Consider the following 24,706-nt stretch of genomic DNA (forward strand, 5'->3'; position numbering starts at 1 on the left):
TAAAACAATTTGTTAAAACTGTTAATGCAAAATGAAGTTGCCAACCAAAACTGTATTTGACCTGGCATAGCGGTTTCATTATATAGGCATTTATGTAAAGCATGGCTATTATAAATAATATTACACTGATACCTGATAATTAATATATACCAAGACTAGTTCTAAATAAAAAGTACACATAATTCTGTTTCAATTGAAATGCTATCAGTCAGGTATTCAACATGACACAATGCGTCAAACAATTAATTCTGCATCATGTATGAAGTCTTCATATATATATATATATATATATATATATATATATATATATATATATATATATATATATATATATATATATAAACGATGCCCATTTTATGAAGATTGGTTCTACTTTTTAGCACTGAAGTTTTAACGCACCAAAATTTCAAATATGAATTTTGGTACGGTACAGAGGAATCAAGATTAAAAAAAAAAATGTTTTCCCCAATTAGAGATTCCTTTATGGTATTTATTGTGTGAGAAGTCACCATATATTTAATACTGAACCTAGATTTCTTACTGAACAACCTTCAGCACTGATATGTCACTAGTCATAGAGAAGCATCCAGGCAGCACCTACTGTAACTCTGTGGGACTAGCAGTGGTCCATGTACCATAGTATGAGAACCTATGGCCTATAACATGAAAACTGTTATCAAATACAGCCTACTGTGGAAGAGGTAAAAAGGATCATTCTTTATTTTAGTACTGAAACAGCTAGACTACAACTCGGAGAACAACACATACCTGTTTTGCATGAAAAATTATTACCTAACCCCAACTCCATCGCCTCCGATTCATGGTATTTTTTTCCTATAAAAATCAGAGAATCGGAACCCCCCAGTTCAGAAGCGTTTTGCCATGGATTTTACTGCTTTACAGAAAATGAAAGGAAAATTGTCACGACGTTACTAGAATGCCCGCATCTCTGGCACTTATTGGCTGTCATTGTCTGGCATTCACATTTGGCCTCGGGAATTCCCTAGTTGGGAACAACTGGTACCCGGTAATGAGGAGAGGTCCATTTGGCTTTATGGGGCCCCTCAGTTCAGGAAAGATATAAGAAAAATGTGAGAGCTGGGGACAACATCTTTCAATCTCCAGCAGCATATTAGATCATAACTCTCAAAAGACATTCATTTTAAGGCTGCAGTATATTCTCTAGTATCCTACTAACTTAAGCTCTTTGGCTTATAGCATAAACACTAGTTAGCTGGGAATCTCTCCTGTCAGAAACAACATGACATTCAATCATTTTCTACACAGCCTACCTATTCTATCCTTCCTTACCCGTGACTAATTTTTATGTACATGTTAACTGTTTTGTACAATCCTTTTTACTTTCAGAGATCACATTGATTTTGGATTTGCCATTCCGTTGACGGAATATTTTAAAGTAAATTAAAGCATAGCAGTGATGTAAACTTAAATCTGTGAAGCAATGGTTGTCTAAATAAAACCTTACCTAAGCTATCTTATTAAAGAACAATTGTTAATTAGGGTCCTAATATGTATATTATCTCTCTTAATAACAATTTGTTATCAAAATGCTTTAAAGCAAGTTTCTGAATGTGTACCATTGGTTCGAGAATTTGAGCTATCACTGGTAAAGAGGTTTAGGGTCTATCTTTCCCTCTGTATCAGCAATTGGCAGCTACATGGCATACAATGGCTTCTACCTCCATCCCAAGACACACACGCTGTCACGCATTGCACACGCATCCATTCACACGCGCTTAGAAGACTTTTGTCTTGGGCCCACCTACACAGGTGTGGTTTTCCTGTTTAGTGTGTTGGTGTTGGAACCATCCTTGCCCAGGGTGCCTGTGTTGGAGGCTGGTCCTGTGACGGTGACGCTGACTCCAGATTCCTTGGGGAAGCAATTGTGGAGCTGTAGAAAACTGTGATCCCCACGCTCTGCATTATACAAACTGCTTACGTTGGCCTTGGAGGTATCTCTTGACAAGGTGTACATTGAGATGTCAGTAGAAGGTATTCCTTTGACTCCAACGGGAGATGTGTCCCTCGACTGAGAAGGTTCAGTGGACCGTGAACTTGATCTGGAGCGTCGGCGATATCGAAAACGGTAACTGGGCAGGCGAAGGATGGCTGAGGGGTTTTTGATCAGCTCTGTGCGTGATTTACAGTGGGCCTCCCTGTTTTTCTCAATGTAGATGTTAACTGCTAGGACACCAATCATCTCAGCAAGGATAAATGAAAGCCCCCCAAAGTAGAAGGACCAGCCATATGAGTAATGACTTTTCTTCTCATCATCCCTCCTACCTCCAGGATCTCCCGTATTGGCGGAAATGTAAACAATCACACCGATGATGTTGCTTAAACCTGCAGTTAGATTAGCAAGAAAAAAGTTAGACAACAGAGCACATTGTTCTTCTATCAGCCATTTGAAATATACACGTTACTTGGCAATGGTATTATGACAGGTCTCAATACACTACTTCATTAACTTTACATGTGATTTAGTATATGGATAGTGATATTGGTATTTACATTATTTCCTTTCTAGATGTGGAATTTTATTTACCTTTTACCAAAGCTCTTTAAATTCATGTATCCTGTGTGTCCCTGTATATTTCTGCATTACAGTAACTTATTTAATATTTTACCTTCCCTCTCAATTCTCGTCGTCTATTATATACTTCAACTTTGAAATCCATGATCATAATCAGACCACATTTTGCTATGCTAGAACATATTCAATGGCAACATCAGTGTAGGACCCTTGTATAAACCACAACTAAACATCCCTGTGCTAATCCACAACAAAGGCATTCCAATGTAAAATTTTGTGAAACTGGCCATAATTATGCGGCCCCAAAGGTGTGCGGAAAATGGTATAGCAGTGCAGTACATCGGTCTGAAACTAGAATTGTACGTAGGAGGATTTTGTTTCTCACCTGCAACAACAAATAGAATGCCAGCCCCCAGGATGATGTTGCGTTTGGATTTGTAAACACGACTGGCAGCAACACAAAGGCCCCCTAGTAAGAGGAGCATGGCACTGAGGATAGGGAAGATACTCGAAGCACGAACAACACCTGGCACACAAGAAAAGAAAAAGTGACTCAACAGCAGCACCAACAATGCTATGTTAGTATTATGCCCAATAGATTTCGCTTCCAGCTTTAACCCGTACCACTTTGAAGAAGAAAACAACTTATTGCAATGCAATCAGGTGTTCCCACAGCTTGAATTTACAAGATGCAGTACAAATATGTGGATCTGAATATAACAAAGAATATGTAAAGAGACATGTACAGTTTTGTGTTTGGGAATAAGTTATATTTTACTTTTCTAAACCATTATCATGCAGGCTTACCAAGCTGTGGTACAAGTATTACTGGTGATGCACAGAGACCTAAAGAGTGAGCTAAACCAGGAGAGAGAAGCACAAAAGCAAGGGGAAAGAAGCGACGTATTGAAACTACATTTACAATGTGATTTGGAAGCGAAACTTAACAAACCCGACAATTTGTTGAAATCACAATTTATCTGTTCCGAAATCACAATTTATCTTTTCCGAAATCACAATTTACCTGTTCCGAAATCACAATTTACCTGTTCCGAAATCACAATTTACCTGTTCCGAAATCACAATTTACCTGTTCCGAAATCACAATTTACCTGTTCCGAAATCACAATTTATCTGTTCCGAAATCACAATTTACCTGTTCCGACATCACAATTTACCTGTTCCGAAATCACAATTTACCTGTTCCGAAATCACAATTTACCTGTTCCGAAATCACAATTTATCTGTTCCGAAATCACAATTTATCACAATCCTATCACAATTTATCTGTAGATTTCGGAGCAATAAATAACAATTTACTGCAGTTCTGAGGGAACAGAAATGCCAGCTGGGTGGGATGTTGTGAAAAGTGTATTGTTCATAATCAAATTGCTGTCAAAATGTGCAATGATGCTTTAAATACCTTTACATATAATGAACCTATCAATCTAGTCTTCTACAGATCCATTAAACATATTGCAATTGAAAAAAATATTTATACTAATTCCTCTGTTTACCATACGTTGGATATAGGAGAATTTGAATATAAAACATTTGCATTTGTATATACATATATATATATACCTATACAAAAGAAGTAATCTCTGTGATAACAACAGTATATCTGTATTTTATTTTACATTCACTAATTATATTATGAATTTTCAGCTGCTCTAGTGCACAGTAAATAAAATTACCACTTGTGGGTACATTTGCACGTCTCAGACAGGTCTTTAACCCTGTCTTTCACCATTATCGCTGAGCAAACAGTACTTCCATTGCAGCCAGGGACTCTGGGTAATGACATGCAAATGAGCACAGTGTCACTCTTTACAGAGGAGACAGAAAGGGAAGCAATGCTCTGCTCTTACAAATTTGAAGAAATCAGTACACAACGGTCGGTACATCAGGTAATTGTTAGGTACAGTACCCAAGAAAAAGTTACTATAACTGCTAATTAGGTACAGTGGAACGGTATGCGTATGTAAAAGAATACGCCTGGCACATAGAATTCAGCAGTCCTCAAGGGTTTCACTTCTTTTTCTGACACAAAGAAAATGCTGTACATTTTTTATCATCCATTAATGTTTCCTCTAAACCAGGGCTGCACAACATACGGGCCGGGGGCACCCCGTGCGGCCCGCGACGGACCCCCTTCAACCCCCCCCCCCTTCTTTACTCCCCTTCCCTGGTAGGGAAAGGACGTGTTCCAGTAGGTGCACGCTCCAGCAGTGTCTGTGTGCGCTCTCACCTAACCTTCTACCTCCTCCCTCCTCCGATCCTCCCTCCAGCACGGGGACGCGCTCCAGCAGTGTAGCGCGACCCGGAACTTCCGGGTCTGCTGCTAGAGCGCGTATCCCTCGCGCTTCCCTGCCGCCGCCACCACCATCACCATCACCAGGTAAGCATGGGGAAGGGGGCTGCTGACATGGGAAGGGGGTGGGGGGCTGCTGGCATGGGTGGGGGGCTGCTGACATGGGAGGGGGGTGGGGGGCTGCTGACATGGGAGGGCGGCTGCTGACATGGGAGGAGGGTGGGGGGCTGCTGACATATGGGGGGGGCTGCTGAAATGAAAGGGGCTGGGGGGGACTGCTGAAAAGGAATGGGCTGGGTGGGCTGCTGAAATGGGCTGGGGGGCTGCTGCTATGGGCTGTGGGGGGCTGCTGATATGGGCTGTGGGGGGCTGCTGAAATGGGCTTTGGGGCCCGACTCTGTTTTCCTTGTGAGGGGGGGGAGTGGTGTGAGTTGCAGGAGGGGGGAGAGTGATGTGAGTTTCAGGGGGGGGGGAGTGATGTGAGTTTCAGGGGGGGAGAGTGATGTGAGGTGCAGGGGGGAGGAGAGTGATGTGAGTTTCAGGGGGGGAGTGATGTGAGTTTCAGGGGGGGAGAGTGATGTGAGGTGCAGGGGGAAGGAGAGTGATGTGAGGTGGGAGGGATAGTGATGTGAGGTGCAGGGGGGAGAGTGCTTTGAGGTGCAGGGGGGGGGGAGTGATGTGATGTGCAGGGGGAGAGAGTGATGTGAGGTGCAAGGGGGGAGAATGATGTGAGGTGCAGGGGGGGTGGGATGTGTGTGGTGAGCAGGGGGTTATTGTGTGTTTGATGTGGAGGGGGAGTATTATGTGTGTGGGTGAGGGGGAGAGATGGGGGTATGAGAGATAGATGGGGAGTATCGCAAAGGTTGATAGTGAGGGGTTCTGGGGGAGATATGAGGATGATAATGAAGGGTGCTGGTGGTGATATGAGGATGATAATGGGAGTTGCTGGGGGAGATATCTGAGGATGATGAGAGGTGCTGGAGGAGAGATGATGATGATGATGATGATGATGATGATGATGATGATGATGATGATGATGATGATGATGATTTTACCCGTGCGGCCCAATTTTTTTTCCCTTGGAGCAGTTCGGCCCTTCTCACTTTACGAGTTGTGCAGGCCTGCTCTAAACCTTGGGCCTGAAACCAAGCTATAACATATTCTTAAACTAAAAATGTCTTTGGTACTGTCGTGTAAACAGCTAAATGGCAATTCATTGTTTTACTTATTTTGCGCGGTCCCTTTATGCAACATGGGACCTATTCTAGTAGCTTCGGTAACCAACTCATCGAGGATTTTGAGCAGTTCTCGCAAAATTTGCAGATTTGCTATTCAGAAAGCCTCGAGGAGTTGGCCAAATCGTACGGGGACTGCATTGTTCGATGAGTTCTTGCTCCTGGCCAAACTCACAGAGCTGGAGCTTCAAAAAGTCAAAATAGAGCCATTTCGAGAAAATAACACAATTCTAATAGCCTTAAGAATCTCATTGAGGCTCTGGAATAGTGAGTTTCTCGAAGATCTTGTCTCGCCAGCCAAGGGTGACGGGATGGGATCTGAGAGCGGGACTTAGAAAAAAACATGCATTTTTCCTGCATTGGATTTAAGCCGGGAGTCCCCAGAGCTGATACACATTAATACCAGCTCTGGAGTCTCCTGACTTGTATCCAATGCAATAAAAATATATTTACAGGCAGCTTCATTGCTTTAGCAGCTAACCGCTAAGGCATTATTGCAGTAAATAGGCAACCTACAAAAAAAAAACAATCACCAAAAATAAACCAGAATAAAAGAAAATCACCAAAAATAAACCAGAAATCATAAAAACAATCACCAAAAATAAACCAGAATAAAAAAATCAATCAACAAAAATAAACCAAGATATAAATAAAGCAAACACCCAAAAAATAACCAAGAATTAAATAAAGCAAACAACAAAAATAAGCCAGAATTCAACAAAGTAATCACACAAAATAAACAAGAATAAAAAAAAACAACAAAAATACATATCAATGAACTAAAAACAAGCATTTGCCAAAAAAAGCATTGCTTGTCACTGTATGTATCTATAGCCATAAAGGGGCATAGATAAATACATTGACAGTCAACGGGCAAGCAAAAAAATTAAATTAAAAAAATACAATCAAATACATGAAAAACAAAAATTACATATAATCAATGTTTTTCTTACCTTCAACCTCCGATTCCCAATGCATCCGATAGCTCTCGATCCGCGATGCAATGATCCTGAGTTTCAGGTAACGTCTTTTCCTTTTTCTTCAATTTTCTGTACTTGGAATCCATTAAATCCATAGAGGGTGTTGTCCCGTCGTCTTCTTAAGCTCAAATGAGATGGGACAGGCCTTATACAAGTTATACATGTCACATTTGAGTGTCAGATGGTACAGCTCCAATCCGATTGGATGCTGTACCATGTGACAGGTTTTTTTTTTAAGGATGTGACGGTATCTTCAAGGGAGGTACAACACATCCTTAAAACAAAATTTTTGCCATCACATGGTACTACAACAAATCGGATTGTCCCCAATTGGATTGGTTTAAGTACCATGTGACATGTTCCAGTTTTTTAAAAGGATGTGACATGATTCAAATGATAATGTCACATCCTTTTAAAAAATGACTGCCATCACATGGGACTGGAACCAATCGGATTGTGAGAGATAACACGTGGCACATTTAGAATCTAATTGGTTCCAGTAGCATGGGATGGCAGCCATTGTTTTTAAAAAGATGTGACATCAGAATGATGTCTCATCCTTTAAAAAAAAATGTTACATGTCACATGGTACTTCAACCAATTGGATTAGGAACAATCCGATTGGTTGTAGTACCATGTGATGGCAGACCTTTTGTTTTAAGGTTGTGACGTACCTCCCTTGAAGATGACGTCACATCCTCAACAAAAAAAACTGTCACATGGTACAGCATCCATTCGGATAGGGGCTCTACCATCTGACACTCAAATGTGACATCAAGGCCTTATTTAAGGTCTGTCCCGTCTCATTTGAGCTTAAGAAGACAACGGGACAACATCCCCCTATGGATTTAATGGATTACAAGTATAGAAGATTGAAGAAAGAAGTTACCCGAAGCTGAGGATCATTGCGTCGCGAACGATGCATTGGGAATCAGAGGGTGAAGACATATAAAGATAAGAAAAACATTGAATGTATGTAATTTTTGTTTTTCATTTAATTTGATTTTATTTTGTAATGTTAATTTTTTGATTGCCCATTGACTGCCAATGTATTTAGCTATGGCCCTTTAGTGCTATAGATAAATACAGTGATAAGCAATGCATTTTTTGGCAAATGCTTGTTTTTATTTCATTGACTTCATATTTTTTTTGATTTGTTTTGTTTAATTCTTCTGTATTTTTGTTGATTGTTTTGTTTAATTCTTCTGTATTTTTGTTGATTATTTTTTTTTCTTGTTTATTTTGCGTGATTGTTTTTTTTTAAATTCTGGCTTATTTTTGTTGTTTGCTTTGTTTAATTCTGTTTTTATGGTGTTTGCTTTGTTGAATTCTTGGTTTATTTTTGTTGATTTTTTTTCTGGTTTATTTTTCTTGATTGTTTTTTTTATTCTGATTTAGAATTCTGGTTGATTTTTGTTGGTGGTTTTTTTGTTTAGGTTCCCGTTTGACTATCATAGTGGCTATTCATGCCCATATTATATGGGCATGATGTATCACTGTGCCAATCAATGGGTAGAGGGTTGGGGTAGTTGCCCTGGGGAGGGTGGTTAGACCGCCTGGGTCGGTAGAAGGGGAGGGGGTTAACCCATTAATTACTATAGCAGTTACTAATCGCTAAGGTGATTAAGGGGTTTGGGGCCATTTATTTTTTATTGTTGTGTTCCTGCCAACGGAGGACAAGGATGGGGAGGAAGACGAGGACAGCTTTCAACCTGGCAGGGGTAAGTAGGAGTTGTATTTACATTATGCTGGCTGGATGTTTTATTTTGAATGGGCAAATTAGCTATTTTCCATATCTGGATAATAGTACTTTTGCCCATTAGTGTACTGTATGTGTTGGGGGGGAATGGCGGGGAGGGGGTTGTTGGGGGTAGAGGAGGTGGGTAGTAGGGTTGTTGTGTTTTTTAATGTTTGTTGGGGTATAGGTATTGGGTGAAGGGGTTAGTTGCCCCAAGGGTGGCTGGTTAGGCCTCTCGGGTGGGTAGTGGGAGTGGTTAACCCCACCGCTATGATAGTGAAGGAGTTAACTCCTCTCAAAACCTTTCCGGCAGGCCTAGCCACCCAACCTGGGGCAACTACCCCCCTCATCCACCCCCTCTGCCCCCAATAAATAGGCTATTCAGGTTTAACATCTTCATTGCCTTAGCGGCTAGCCGCTGTTTTTATTGAAATTTGAATAATAGTGTGCGGGACCAAGGGGTCTCCGGAGCTGAACCACATTAATTTGAGGTCCGGGGCCCCCCTGCTTACTGAGTTACAGGCCCCGTTATGGTGTGTCAGTATCCACATGCAATGTTTAAATCTCACACATCATGTGACCGGGACATTTAAATGTATAGGTGATACCGGCACCCCATACCGGGGCTTGTAACTCAGGAAGCAGGGGGGTCCCGGAAATTAAATGAATGCGGATCAGCTCCGGCACCCCCTGCTCTCGCACACTAGTATTCAAATTTCAATAAAAACACTGAGATCGCCAGTGAGAGCTGTGCAGGGAGAGGCATCTCTCTCTGTGCAGGGAGAGGCATCTCTCTCTGTGCAGGGAGAGGCATCTCTCTCTGTGCAGGGAGAGGCATCTCTCTCCGATAAGCTCACAGGTGGAGAACTTAGAAAAAAGCTCTGAGATCACATTGCTGCTACGCCGAGCAGTAATGGCATTTTCCTACCTCACGGTTTGCGATGGTTTCAGATTCTTTCTGAATACCGTCATAACAGAAAGTACAAACCGGTTGATGGGAACATGCCAAACCTTGCGGGATAGCAGCAAAGGCATAAAAGCTACTAGAATAGGCCCCTCTATGTGGGAGGATAACTGCCCATTTTATTTGTGGTTTCTGGGTAATGTAACCCCCTTTTCCCGTGTCAAAGGGAAGTACATGTGCTGCCGTTACCTGTGGCTCACAGAAGGCCAGAGCCTCCACAGCTGGGAGCCTGGGGTGAGCTCTCGTTCTCCTCGATGGAGCGCCTCCACCTGAGAGGGATCCCAGCGCAGTTGGATAATCCCTTTCAGGACCACTTACAGTGAAATGCTACACACACCAGTATATAACAATTGGTTTACTAACAATAGAATAACGATATAACGGTACCATACAATATAACACACACAATACAATAATAACAACACAGTGTGAGTGTCTTCCAAAGTACCTAGGGTGCGTGGCACAAATACCCCTGGTGTCCTCCCCCAATGAGAGTCAGTCACACCCAAGTGTAGGGAGTAGTGCTACCCCTGTGGACCACTGGTGCACTTTACCTCCCTGGGCACTCCTGTACCCAGATACCGCTGAATGAACAAAAAGGATCCGTCTGATCCCACGACGTCTGCTGAATCCTCTCTCTCTGGTTCGCATTGGCGTCTGCCTCTTGAGGGAGCTCCAGCTGGAAGGTGTCCCCCAATATCTATAGTTGCCTGTGATATGATCCCAAACCGCAGGCTGCAGCTCACTGCATGGTGTCTCTTCACTGGTGCTACACCTGACACTATAAGGCTAAAGGGTAGCGTCCCTGTCTGGGGTCTTCCCTATAGCAGCCACAATCTAAAAGGGGACTTAGGACTTAGCTGGGACCTAAGGGACAAACCTAGTCCTAGTCCAGGTGAGCACTGCTCCCTGGACACTACCTCAACGGTTCTCCCCTTCTTCCAACTGCCAGTAACTCCAGCAACTGCCAGCAACTTCAGTAACTGCCTAACTGTGTCAACTTCTACCTGCATGTCCCTCAGGCTCCTGGGACATGTAGTCCCTTGCGGAGCCTCTCCTAAGATGGCCACCGCAACTCTGGGGACTGCGCATGCGTAAAGACTCCACTGTGCATGTGCGAACCTAAAATGGCCACCACAACCTGTTGCTTCTTTGCGCATGCGCACAACTGCATTTGCGCATGCGCGAACTACAAGATGGCAGCCCCTGCTTGCCGGGTACACCGTGGAGCTCCTCCGCTCCCATACCACGCAGCCGTCCCCCTCCCCGGCACCAGAGGTAACAGGGGACACAGCTACAGCGAGATAAAATGGCCCTTAACCCTATGGTAGAAATATAAGATTACCCTCCCCCATTTTATCGCAATATGGCAGTTAACTGCTAATTATCGATTGTGTTAATTACTGTATCCCAATTCTACTTCACATCTCACACCCGGTAAGAATTTACCTTCTGATATGGTCATAAAATTGCATTAAAAGCACCCAATATTTTTTTTCCCCGGGTGCGATATTAATGGAGGTTTGTGACTCTGGGCCAGGGAAAGGAAGGTAGGTCACGGCGACAGTAGGTAAAATCTGCATTAAAAAGCCGCCATCACTGTGTTTTGACCAACCAGGTGCTATGTCACCGTTTATAATGAAAACTAACTATTTCAATCTCCCTCGTGTAAAAGTTGGTAATTCTGCTGAATATTCACTGTTCAGAAAAACTACAGAGCAGAACTTCTGAACATTGTCTTATCTGAAAGCCCACATATATTAAATCTAATTAATTTTCTCTACACGCGAGAGATCTGAAGATAACATGCTAAACCTGTGGGAGCAGACAGGCAACGAGCTGTGCATTGTATTGCAATGCATTGTAATTATAATTTACATAACATTAGGTTAAAAGATAAATCAATCCATCCCAACGGGTTATCTCTGAATATGAAAACAATGTATATATATATATATATTTATATATTGTGAGGAAATAGTACTTTGCTTCTAATTGTTTCTAAATGAAACAATAGCCAAAGTCACCTATTGTTATTGGTTGGATGGGCGCTCCAGTAGTTGTGTAATCTTACCCAAACCCCCCAAACTGGGGCGCTGTCGAATCCCCAAATCTGATCATTTGTTGCTGAAAAACAAAACAAACCCTAGTTTTTGCCTCAGATCCAATTTGGGTCCCCTCCTATCACCCAACCATCCAGGGGGGGTGGGGGGTAGGGACTCTCCATTTCTATAGTGTCCCCCAGCCTCCCCCCTTAGGGTCTCTACCTTCTCCAGTGTGTAGGGGGTTAAATGTTGATAGGGTCCAACTCCCCCTGTCTCTTTCTGTACTTGCCTCCTCTGACACTGGGGATCCACTCCAAGCCCCTCTTTCCCCAATGTCATCCACTCCTCCCATGTTACCCACTCCCCTCAATGTCACATACTCTCCCCATATCACTCCTTCCCCAGTGTTCCCCATGGGGAGACCATGTCACTCACTCTCTCTCCCATGTCACCCACTATGGCACCCACTCCCCCCATGTCACCCACTCCCTCCCTTGTCACTCACTATGTCACCCACTTCCTCCATGTCACCCACTCCCTCCCATGTCACCCACTATGTCACCCACTCCCCCATGTCACCCACTCCCCCCATGTCACCCACTCCCTCCATGTCACCACTCCCTCCATGTCACCCACTCCCTCCCCAGTCACACACTATGTCACTCACTCCCCCCATGTCACCCACTCCCTCCCATGTCACCCACTATGGCACCCACTCTCCCCATGTCACCCACTCCCCCTTGTCACCCACTCCCTCCTATGTCACCCACTATGGCACCCACTCTCCCCATGTCACCCACTCCCCCTTGTCACCCACTCCCTCCATGTCACCCACTCCCCCCATGTCACCCACTCCCTCCCCAGTCACCCACTATGGCACCCACCCCTCACTATGGAATTGCCCTATTTGGTAAACATAGGCTTAAACCACTTACTCAATAGTAACAACCGCGCTTCAGTACGTCATTAAACATTCAGTCAGTGAAAGAAACTACAGGTCAGATATCTGTTTCACCTTAAACGTGACGTGATAAAACAAGGTCGTGAATAGAGATTTGCAAATGTCTTTGAATTTGCTTTGCATGTTTTTTCTCTTATATTTTTCATTTTTGCAAAAGTTCACCTTATTATTAATATCAATTCATTTTAGTAGGGGAATAATTTCGCCAGAATCATGCCACTTTTTTTCTCTCCATAATTTAGCAAAAATGTTGGTATAGAAAGATCTATGTGACCCTGCACTTTGACTTTTAATGCTTGCCCCGTTTCGCTTTCTGAACGTTGCCGTTTTTGCTAAATGTTTTGCAGAAAGAAAAAAATGAAAAATGTTGCCGGATTCGCAAACTTCATCAAAACATTTGTAGACCTGAAACTTATTTGTGAGCAATGGCTTACAGGAACTTTAGCCGAAAAGGTTTTTATGTTAAATAACATACTATTGTGGAACTGGAAGTATTGAGGGGGAAAAAAACATGAACGTGATTGCATACTACACAGCAGCACACCATTGGATATATATTATATTATATATAGCCCAATATATTACTATTATGTGCTATATTACAGTACTATGCATCAAAGTAAGGGCAGCACATCTCACATGCCAAAACCATGTTTAAACATGGATTATTACACAGGAAGTTACTTACGTAGAAGATATTCATGATCATAGTCCGTGTCTTCTGGAAAGTGGTTTATTTTTACACACACGCCTCTTTTTTGGCCTGAGAATAAAAGAAAAATACAGTATACATTTTTTAGCAAAATGTGGTCATATTTGGATTCGTTGCTTCTCTTTAATAATAAAAAGTGTGTGCAAGAGTGTAGAGAGATGATAAAGAACATTTATGAGCACATTCACATGTCTCAGACAGGTCCTCAAACCTGTCTTACTTCATATTCGCACGGCATATAGTGCTTCCTCTGCAGCCAGGGATTCTGGGTAATGACATGTAAATGAGCACTCCTAGGGGTGGATCCACAGAAAGCCGTCCCTTTTGCACTATAAGCGATCGCTACCAATCTAGGTAATGGACGTTATTTGTCTTCAATTTAACAGGAATCCTCAAATGAGATGCAAAATTTACGTCAGTTAATAAAAGTAGCAGCGCTAGTAACGGGAACTTTCATGGAGCAGAGACATGTTAACCAATGCAATGCACATGCGCACTGACAAAACGTTAACTTGCGGTAATTAACACATGCACATTACTCATACGCGTTACCTGGAGATAATGCAAATCTTGCTATAATTACAGTACTTTTACTTTACTTTCCGCCTCTTCACCCACGGATGGGTATAGGCGACTTCCACGTAAAACTTCACTTTAAAAAGATCCATGTAAGTTGTTTTGCTGGATATGCCCAAGGGAGACACTAGGCCCAAGGGTCCTTGCTATGATATGAATAACTGTTTATTTATATTTTACATTTTTTATGTTTTTTTTTATTTTTTATAAAGTGTCCTTCCTTCATTTAATTTCTTTGTACAATATTAAGTTATTTATTAATTATTATTGTTGAGATATGTATAGATAAACATTATTGTACACCCATACTGTTTTTTCTGTGTCCTACTTTCTGTGTCCTACTGTAACATAGTCATGATTAAAGTATATATCATATTAGATCACACAAACATATCACTTTAATCACTAAAAACCATAATATAGTTTATGATGTGTTTCAGACATTAATATGATCCTTCATATATATCTTTGTATGACACATAACTTTTTGTAATGAAAGGGTTAAGTCCTATACTCAGTATATTGCTATTAGGTTATTCCCAGAGATAATGCAATGATAATCGGCGTCTGGATGTAGGCAACACCAGCTTTGAGAAGTCCTAAATATCGCAGCGTTATTCCCATGTGCCAACATGAACGGAGGTCTGAGGATCTCCATTGTTAGGTAAACTGCTCATTACCATATGATTTGCATATGAGTAAGCACGACATTGGTTAAAAGTTAGCGATCCACTAATTTTCAGGTGAATGCAAGTACATCGTAACTAAGCAACTTTGGGGATATCCGTTATGACTTAGAGTCCGTTAACCCAATTTAGCGGATCGATAATTATTGAACAGAATTCTGAGGATCTACCGCATAGTGCATTACTTTTTGCTTATTCACTTGGACATGATCCCTTAAAGCAATACGCCTGCTGTCTTACACACTTTTAAAGCAAAGCCTGGGTTAAAGAAGTGAATGGTCGGCAAACCCACCCAAGGACCCATCTGAGACGAGAATGGGCTCATAAGTGTTATCATTGCTATACGCTGTACGGTATAGGGTCTGTCACTTTTTGACTTACCATTATTTATTTCTGTACCTGGTGGGTGTAGAGAGAGAGAGAGAGTCCATAAGAAACATACAGTAGTTACCTTCCAAACAGCAAATCCTCCAAAGGCCAGAATGGGTCAACCCTCCCGGGTCCCTCTTGTCTTTCAGTGGTGTATCCTCACTGGAGATGTTTGTGGTATTGCAAATGAAAGCCCTGGCATAAAGCCAGTAATCGGTTCCTATGGCGATTGTCATAAGTCCAAATGCAGCAAAAGCTCCCACTGTAGTCAAAAGGATTTGAACCCCTTTCTCACACCACACCATTCTGCCTTCATTCCACCTCTTCCACGACTCCAGGGTGACAGGCTTGGGATTTTCTGCTTAACACTAAATGGGTTTCTTGTAGATGAAGCTCTGTGTCTTCTTCTATGGTCAGTGTTGTGCTCTTTGGTTGCTCCTTACCTTTTCCCAGTGTTGCTTTAACTCCCTTTGGCTTTTGATGTCAGCAGAAGCTCAGGTGTTTTTGCCAGAGAACAATGGGAGCCACCGACTCACCCAGGATTATCTTCTCAACAAACCCCAGATTTTGTTCCATTGACCGCGTCTGCTTTTGCTCTGTACTTCTTAGCATCAAGTCGGGGATTCTGCAAGCATCACAAACACCTGAGTAAAACAGTTCCACACCGGGACTTCATTACTGGATTCAGTTCACTAAATTCAGTTTTCACACATTTTAATATACTTTTTATTGTGGTCCCTTTATTTCACAAAACAATTAACTCTGCAACACAATATTTATATAGAGAGACCTAAAGAACCACTCAGTCATAATAGAAGCAAAGATTTTATTAAATAAAATATTTATTGGTCTAAAAAACAGAAAATATTGGATGCAATAAACAAGCACAGTTTCACAATTTGGCTTGAAGTTCTAGGTCTGCACAGTTTTATGGCTTCCAATATTTTAGATAAAGTAGCGTAATAAATATATTTATGAATAAAATCTCTGCTTCAAATATATGCCCAATCAGTATAATACAAGCAAATGATTACTGACTGACTGCCCTGATGTAAAACACACAAATTACAGAGATGATGGCCCTTATCCTATGAAATGCAATAATGCTGATCCAGTTCGCACAGAAACTGAAGTTAATGGGGTTTACTGTGCGATAGCGCTGAATTGGCACTATTGCAGTTTATACAAAAAGGCCCCATGGGGGTTATTTATTACACTGTGATAGTGCCGATTGGGGCACTATCACTTGAAAAGTCCCGCTGACAGTGAGAGTTTCCGTTTGATTGTTACCCATCCCTCCCACCCTCCCCCGATCAGCACTATTGTAAATTAATGCATAAATCCCTGTCTGTTGTAAAGCAACAAGTCACGTTTGCTCAATGCACATAAACAAATAGCTCTGGAGACTAATAGCTCTGGAGACTAATAGCTCTGGAGACTAATAGCTCTGGAGACTAATATTAGTATGTAGCATTTCACAGCCAAATTGCTACTTTACAGAACAGTCCAAACTAGCAAGGTATTGTATTGTACATTGGAATTTCAATACAGTGAAAGCATCAATATTTTTAACTTGTTTCCTAAGACACATCAATAGCTTTTCCTATTTATACCCCTGAAACCTAACCCTAATAAGCAAAATGACAGTAAGTACAGATGTGAATTCTCAAGTCTCAATGATTTTCTAGCATCAGCATCAAAGACCTCAATGGACAATCCAGGCTCTCCGACAGCTTTCTCGGGGCACAGGGCAGAATTCTTGACCTGGTCCCCGAGTTGTTGAATGGGGAGGTGTGGTGGCCCACTGTTTAGAGTGCAGCAGCCAAACTGAGGGTCTGAACGGCGACGGGGTCGATGATTGTTGTTGAGGAAAGGGGGGGAGGTCCGACTGCCAATCCGGAAGACACCCAAGCCCCGGGAAGACTGTCCCGGCTCTCTGCCCGGGTGGCCCTGTCGGTGGCTCTAGGAGTATCACTGATACAAATCTGTACTTTGTTTTCCATAAATGCCCTTCTGTGATCCTTCAAATCTCACTAATTTTGCTCCTTGAAGTTTGGCATCTCTCTGTATTACTTCTAACATGGTGGGCTAAGACTTTGGAGGGGTTTGAATTTCTCTGGCTACCTCCCAGCCAGAGCTCCTCTCTCTCCTCTTCCCTTATCTTTATAGCTTAGGACTATTTTGGAGGAATTGGTCTCTTCAAGCTCTTTACATAATTTCCCTGTGCATATTAACCCACAGAAAGACCAACATTGGATCTATATCAAGTAAAATGAAAGGAACCTGCTGACTTGGGAAGTGGGGAGGGGTGGGCTTAAAACCTGGGAAGGAGGGGCCAACAGCTGAGACAGCTGAAAATAAGTCAGCAGTTCCTCTTCATTTTACTGGATATAGATCCAATGTTAGTCTTTCTCCCTCCTAATAGAGGTACATGAGAATTTTAATCTTAATAGAGGTATATTAGTATTTTATCTGGTAGTGTTAGGACCTGTGAACTGGGTGTGCCTTTTCGTGGCTCACAGGCTTACAATGCTTTGGCCAAAGGGTTAAACTAAATTACCCTTTTTCAAGAGAATATTTAAGTATTTTACTGTGTATTTTTGTCATATTGGATGTAGCATTGGGCTTCTCTGTCTCTGTTGTATACATTTGCCACGCTCAATAGCACTCATTTTTGACACTTGGAGGAGTATATATTTTGTGGGAGCTCAGGGGTTCCCAAAAAGAGCTTGCTGGGGTTCTGTGTGTTGTTTGATTCAATATGGTTGCCAGTATTGTCCAATAGGAAGACGCAACTGATGACGTTGCGGCTTTCTACTGGCCAGTAAATCCTGCACGCTTTGGCGTGAGGGAGCTTTTATCTCGATAACTCGATAACTGGGGGTGGAAGATGGAGTCAGTGGAGCTGAAAACAGCACAGTTCAGCTCCGGATGACCCCCAGGTTCTGATTATGTTAAAAAAATTAATTAACACAAATAAATCTCGCAGCCGGATTGCTGTTTTAAATAATCCTATTTGCTTGTTGTCCTGTTCAACCACACAGCATTGGGACTGAAGGGAGATTACAGACAACAGAAAAGGTTTTAGGCTGGCTAAAGGCAAGAATGGGCAAGGAATGACTAGAGCTTGGCTTGTGTAGGCGGTAGGCAGAGGATCTACTTCCAACTGCAAAATGCAGGCGGCGGGGGTTACTTATGAAAGAGCCATAAATGCTGCATCTTTCATTTCTGTGTTCCTGGCATTTATTAAGCGCATTTGCAGAAGATTTTGCAATAAGTACACTGGGGAATTTTTCTGTTTACTAAAAGTTTGTTGTACTGAGATCTTTTTAACCATTTATGCCTAATGTCCTATGTACAGCTTAGAAAAATGTCCTGCAGTAGTTCCATGTAGAGAAAATAGATGGCGCATGTGTCTCATTACAGTAGGCGTTTCTATGATTTATTCTGCAGTTTAGTCAGGTCTCTAGTGCTGGGAGGTTGTGTGCCGCTTCACCTAAAAGTTGCGAATTTGAGATTTCCACTTGTGCGTCATGGCATCTTCTTCCAGGTAGGAATATTACGAATTTATATAATATATTCTAGCAACATTTCCCCATTTGTATTATCTTGAGCTGTGTTTTTCAAGCAGGATTCCTAGGAACAAGCATCCCTAAGGAGTTCCCTGCAGTTTTCTGGTCATTTGAAAATTGTATCAAATACAGAACACTTTACTATGCATCTGATCGGAGTTGCTATTAGAGATGGTTGGGGATTACTCCGAATTTCACTTGGGGGTTCCTTAACCAAATTTTCTGGAAACTATTGATCTACAGAGATGTTATTTACTGTTATTTTGCTTTCTATTGACCCACGTGACTAGGAGAATTTAAATGCCAGAAAATACCAGCCACAACTCCCTCGGTAATCATCTCGGAAACCTGAGGGTCACCAGAGCACAAATTAATGCAATTCAGTTATGGACACCCCATGCTCCCCACCCATCTGTTCACTTATATAATTTATATATATATATATATATATATATATATATATATACATATATATATATACATATATATATATATATCTCCCAGGCTTAAAGGTTCCATGTAATAATGGATGTAAGACTAAAGGTGGCACTGTGTGCTTATTTGCATGTCATTTCCCAGAACCCTTGCTGCACTGTTTACTAGTGATAATGGCGAAAAGCAGGGTTTCAGACAAGACATGTGAATGTCTTGTCTGAATGAACAAGTAATGAACAAGTAATGAACAAGTAATGAATGAACAAGTAATATTTTTCTATGATATATATATATATATATATATATATATATATATATATATATATATATATATATAAAATAGAGATTGAGATCCGACCTGTAAATCACTACCCGACCAGTATATATGTATTAATTTACCAGTCAATCAGTTTCACTTGTTTTTTTTTTTAAACCCTTATCTGTTGGCTGTGTGCTGTAGATAAGCATTGATCCTACCAACTGTCTCAATTCTTTCTATTGGGATAAACTACAGTATGTGACATATCATTTGCTATCAGTCTTCCAGTTTCTTCCGTTTCATCCTTCCTTAAACTGCTGGGTACTTGAGTAATGCTCCCAGAGTAATTAGTAACTACTGTACTCTTTCCCCCTTATTCCACATGCAAACAACAGAGCAGCGCAAACTTGGCAGTGCGGTCGCGGGTAGATCCAGTATCTTACCCCCCTCTATAAGAACAATGTTTCGATCAGCGTCTCATCTTGCCACAAAGAACGTGAAGTTTCCTTAAAACATCAGCTTTATTTTCCCATTAGCTGATTTTTGAAGGAAAGTGAAGAAAAATAAGGGTAATGCGGTACTACTAAGTGAAGTGTGCCTCGTAGATCAGAGGAAACATGATCTGATATGTGATGTACAATAAATAATCAACATCAATAATATATCATGAGTACAGTGATAGGTGCAAAAGTGTACAATTGTCTATAAATATAAGGCAGTGGCTGCCGGATGCAGTCCTCTGTCTCTGATTAAATCAGATAACGTACATGCAGAAAAAAGATAACTTGGGCGGCGTCACTAAATATACCGTAGATAGACAAATGACCACTTGCATGGACAAATAGTCAACAAGTAGATGGAGGATCAAATCAAACCATGAAGCAGTCTTAGCACAAGTATGCCTTAGAACAAGCATGCCTTAGAACAAGTGTCCTGTATTTAGAGGACTTGTTCTAAGAATGTAGACTGCTTGATGGTTTGATTTGATCCTTCATCTATTTGTTGACTATTTGTCCATTCAGTGGTTATTTGACTATATATATTTAGTGGCGGCGCCCAAGTCATCTTTTTTCTGCATGTTTTAAGGAAACTTCCAGTCCTTTTTGGCGAGATGCGACACTAATTGAAACATACAGTACTTGAGTAACTATGTAGCTAATCCCAGATTTTTTTAATTTGATACAATGGTTTTGCTTTGGAATTGCACCACGTGACCCTGAGTGTGATTCTAAAAGTGACACGTTTCCAATTGTTTTTCTGTCTGAGTTCCTTTTATCACCACTGCTACTACTGGCTTTACTACCTATGAAGTGGAAATGAAATAAAGTGATACACTATGACAAGATCACTGTGTTTCATGAGTAAAGCTGCGCTTGAGCCCACTGGAGACGATAAGGTGGGGGATCTTCATGTTCAACATTTTCAGTGCTACAGGTGCCAGCAACGTTCTGCAAATCAATTCTCAGACTATTCATTGTCCACTTGTCACAGTTAAACAGCTCAGTGCAATAAATAGAAGCAGCAAACGAAATGGTACTTGAAGTCTCAATCTTACTTCCATTCAGACTGCACAGTATACTTGCCTGTGAGCCCGGGTACAAGCTAGGAAATTCAATGCTGCTGTTCTAAGTTTCTCTGGCCCATAAGTCCGATGCTAGTAGTATTAATGCACACATCGCTGCTAGTTCACACTGTTTTATTCCTGCAAAAGTTTTTAAATCACCAGATAAATTCAAAGATTTTAATTCTACGGGGAAAAAAATTTGGCAAATGTTTTTATTCAATATGGAAAAGAGCTGCATGTTTTGTGACCATGTAAGTGGATTTAGTGACATGTGTGCTAAATGTCAAAATGTAAATGAAGTCAATGAGAACGCCCTATTCCTATTACAGTGCCAAATGTCATACCAGGTTATGAAGGTGAAGTGGAACAAGTTTCTGCAAAGGGCACAAGAACAAATGGTATTAAGATTTTGTTTGCCTACTGGTATTAAACTGACCAATATTAATGCCATGTTTAATTGAGTTACACCTAGGTGATGATGTATTCCTTTCTAGTAAAACCGGACATCTGTACGTGTTACATTATTTTCCTAAGTCAGTTTGTACAGTATATGGTGATCTTAAACCTGCGGGCTGCTTGACATCCTCCAGCCTCTCCCTTTTTAGTGTGTCACTGTGCCTGGATCAGCATGTTGCACTAGGTGGGGTCCCACAGAAGGGCAGAGGAAACACTTGCATGAGATGTATTGTCTTATTCAAGTTGAAAAGAAATATAATCTTTAAGCCACAAAACTTAAATGTTTGCTGGAAGAATATTTAAACGTGTTATAAGGAGGCAATGTCTGTTTTTAAGTTTTGTTTTGTGAGTTATGTGGGACTTTCCGAACGAAAAAGTAATATTCGGCAACACAATATTTTGCAGCATTATCAGGTCTTTTATGTTAGATGCGCAGTTTAAAACAAGGACAGCATAGAGCAGAAATAGCAGCATTTCAGGGACACATTAAACAAGTGGCAATGCTGTGAGTCCAGCACAGATGGCGCTAAAATGCCCTAAAACAAAACCCTGGCTGCACAATCCTGATTTTTCCTTTTGATATAGATAAATATTAAAGGCATTTGGGATGGTTCCCCCACCAGGAGCCCTAAGCTCACAATGATGATCCAAAAATATATTTATATTTCATTCATTTGCTATTTCATTTTCTTCTGATACCGCATGCAAACTCAACTGTTTCTGAGTAACCTGAATTGGTTTTTAGTTTTTAAATTATTCATGTAAATATTCATTTTAAAACAAAAAAAAATTAGCTCTATAATGGTCATGTCAATGTGCTAAATTAAAAAACAATTTTTAAGAGTTTAAAGATAGCCCTGGTAAAGTACTCTCAGTTTTGATTATACTCTAACTCATTGAAATTGTCTTAGTGGCAAATAATGTGGTTGTCCTTCATCAATTTTGAAGGTAGTCTTTTATCGGATAGTACCTGCTATTCTTCAGATGCCCCAGACAACCTCATCACACGAATAATCAGTTTCTCCTTATTTACAGGAAATAGACAAAATCAGCAGCGCACAGCCAAGGGAGCCAAGTTTAAATGGTAATAAAAAATAGTTTATTTAACAAACAGATATCCCCAAGGAGGTGTCGAGAAACCTCCTACATGGTTCTCCCCTTGCAGTGCTTTATCAAGGAGTAACCCACTCCAACAGTATGAGTTTCCTCTTTGTGTCTGTCCCTACATTGGACTTTCCTATTCAATATCACATCCTGTCACTTTTGGAGCACCCACTATCTCCTCTTTGAATCTCCTTAATTACAAAATGACCAGAGATAGCATAAAAAGCAACATTTTGAGGATACATTTGGCAAAATGTAATCCCGTGCTTTTTATCTAGATAATCCTTAATGGACGTTTCCTGTTTTAACCTATATGATCTAGAGTGCCAGACACCTTAAAGGCTATTTCTACTAAATATTTTTGGATGTATTTGATCTCGTTTTTGAAACCTTATGATCACTTGTTTTTGAATATGCCATGTGGAACTGGCCTCTTAAGTTCCCCTCTTTTCTTTGATCTAGATCAAACCGCATCCTTTTCCCACTTGTCCCTGCTCCCCTCTTACTTTAGGAAATTGACATGAAGAAAACTACAGCACCAGAAATAAACTCCCATGACTCATTATGGATTCCTCTGAAGAAGGGTTGTAGAGCACTTTGAAACTGAAAGGCTTTTTGCACTGACAAGTTAACATAATGTATCTAGGAACACTTACATTTAAGCAGCAAAGAGAAGCTATGAAAAATTGACTGCTGTCAACTTAACCTTTACAGTGCCGGTGATCCAGAGCACCACCGAACTTCCGGCAATTCCGATCATGTCTTCACTCCAGGAGCGATTACATGACCGCGTCCAGCTCTGGCTGCCGGAAAGGGTCGTCCAGGTGGCATACCATGTATGTCAAGGAGTGGCTCAGTGACTAAAGACACTGACTGGCACTGAGTTTGAAGCAGGGGAGCCTGGTTCAATTCCTGGTGACGGCTCCTTGTGACATTGAGCAAGTCACTTTATCTCCCTGTGCCTCAGGCACCAAAAACATAGATTGTAAAGCTCCACAGGGCAGGGCCTCTGCCTGCAAAATGTCTCTGTAAAGCGCTACATAAAAATAGCAGCGCTATACAAGAACTTGCTATTATTATTAGACTAATGTAAAGGTTAAATCTATTTGGACTGAAGCAAAATTCTCATAAACATTTTAAAAAAATGCAGTACTTTCAATCCCATGCTTCTTATTCAGCCTCTCTCATTGTTAACCACGTTAGATCACTTTAACACGCGGAACATACAAACATACATGTCTTCCATGTACAACCCATACGTATTGAATTAGCAATACCTATCTCCAAATGTTGCACATATCTTGATGCACTTATCCCATCTTTTTTTATTATATTTCATGTATAGTAATTGTATCGTAACGATTTCAAAAATGTGTAAAGCTCATTGGCACTATACAAAATATACATACATACAAGAACTCAGTCATGCAACACGTCTGTCATTTTTAACCCTTAGTTTAAAATAAAAAGTATGATATTACTGGTACATGGCCAAAAATCACTTGCATACTGAAACACAGATTTGTACTTATGGAGGTGAACTATAAGTATATAAATCAGGTGAGTTGAATTCAAGATATGCAAGATGATTAAGTGCTTCTGATATACAGTATGAACAGAATCCTGTATGTCAAATGTGGCTTTCTGTTCTAACAGCATCATATATTAAGATGCACACACTATCCAGGTTAAATTAATTAGCCCATAAGAGTCTAAGCTATAGTGTAGAAATTAGCTATAGTATAAATACACAACCCCTGCAAGCTCAGAACCCAAACCCAGCATACCATATATATTTCTGTCAAAAAGGAGTGTTTTGGGATTGTAACCTGATGCATACAACAAAACACAGAAAGCCACAATGTTACATTGGGTCTTTTTGTCTTTTGTTATATACTGATGGAGCGGCCGTTATTTGAACACATCACGACGCCGATTTTGAGTTCTCTGCTGTTCCCCACGCAGCATGAACGCGGCCAATCGCCCCAGGCACCCGCGCTTATCGCGGATGTTTTGTTTGAATTTCATGGATTCTGTTTCTTCGTTTGCAATAAAATGGATGAATTGTAATGTGTACAGTACTGTGCTTCTGTGCTACTGTGCTTCTGTGCTACTGTGTCAATTTCATGTTTTTAAAAGCCAGAACACTAAAATTCCTTTTTCTGCTCTCGCCGCGCTCGCA

General features: G+C 41.0%; 1 protein-coding gene across 2 annotated transcripts in view; it reads right to left on the bottom strand.

Annotated features, from left to right (window-relative positions):
* Positions 1-353: 353 nt before the first annotated feature.
* Positions 354-24,706, bottom strand: part of CACNG8 (calcium voltage-gated channel auxiliary subunit gamma 8) — a 54,803-nt gene continuing 30,450 nt past the window's right edge. The window contains exons 2-5 of one of the 2 annotated variants that reach the window (XM_075605349.1): positions 15,217-15,759; positions 13,480-13,554; positions 2,940-3,080; positions 354-2,364 (exon numbers count right to left, since the gene is read on the bottom strand). In XM_075605349.1, the coding sequence (XP_075461464.1) occupies positions 1,784-2,364; positions 2,940-3,080; positions 13,480-13,554; positions 15,217-15,439 (1,020 nt within the window). In that variant the 5' untranslated portion in view covers positions 15,440-15,759 and the 3' untranslated portion in view covers positions 354-1,783. Of the gene's footprint in view, positions 2,365-2,939; positions 3,081-13,479; positions 13,555-15,216; positions 15,779-24,706 lie in introns of both variants that reach the window. The other variant, XM_075605351.1, reaches the window with a different exon arrangement.

This window comes from Ascaphus truei, chromosome 6 (assembly GCF_040206685.1).
Source record: "Ascaphus truei isolate aAscTru1 chromosome 6, aAscTru1.hap1, whole genome shotgun sequence".
NCBI lineage: Eukaryota > Metazoa > Chordata > Amphibia > Anura > Ascaphidae > Ascaphus > Ascaphus truei.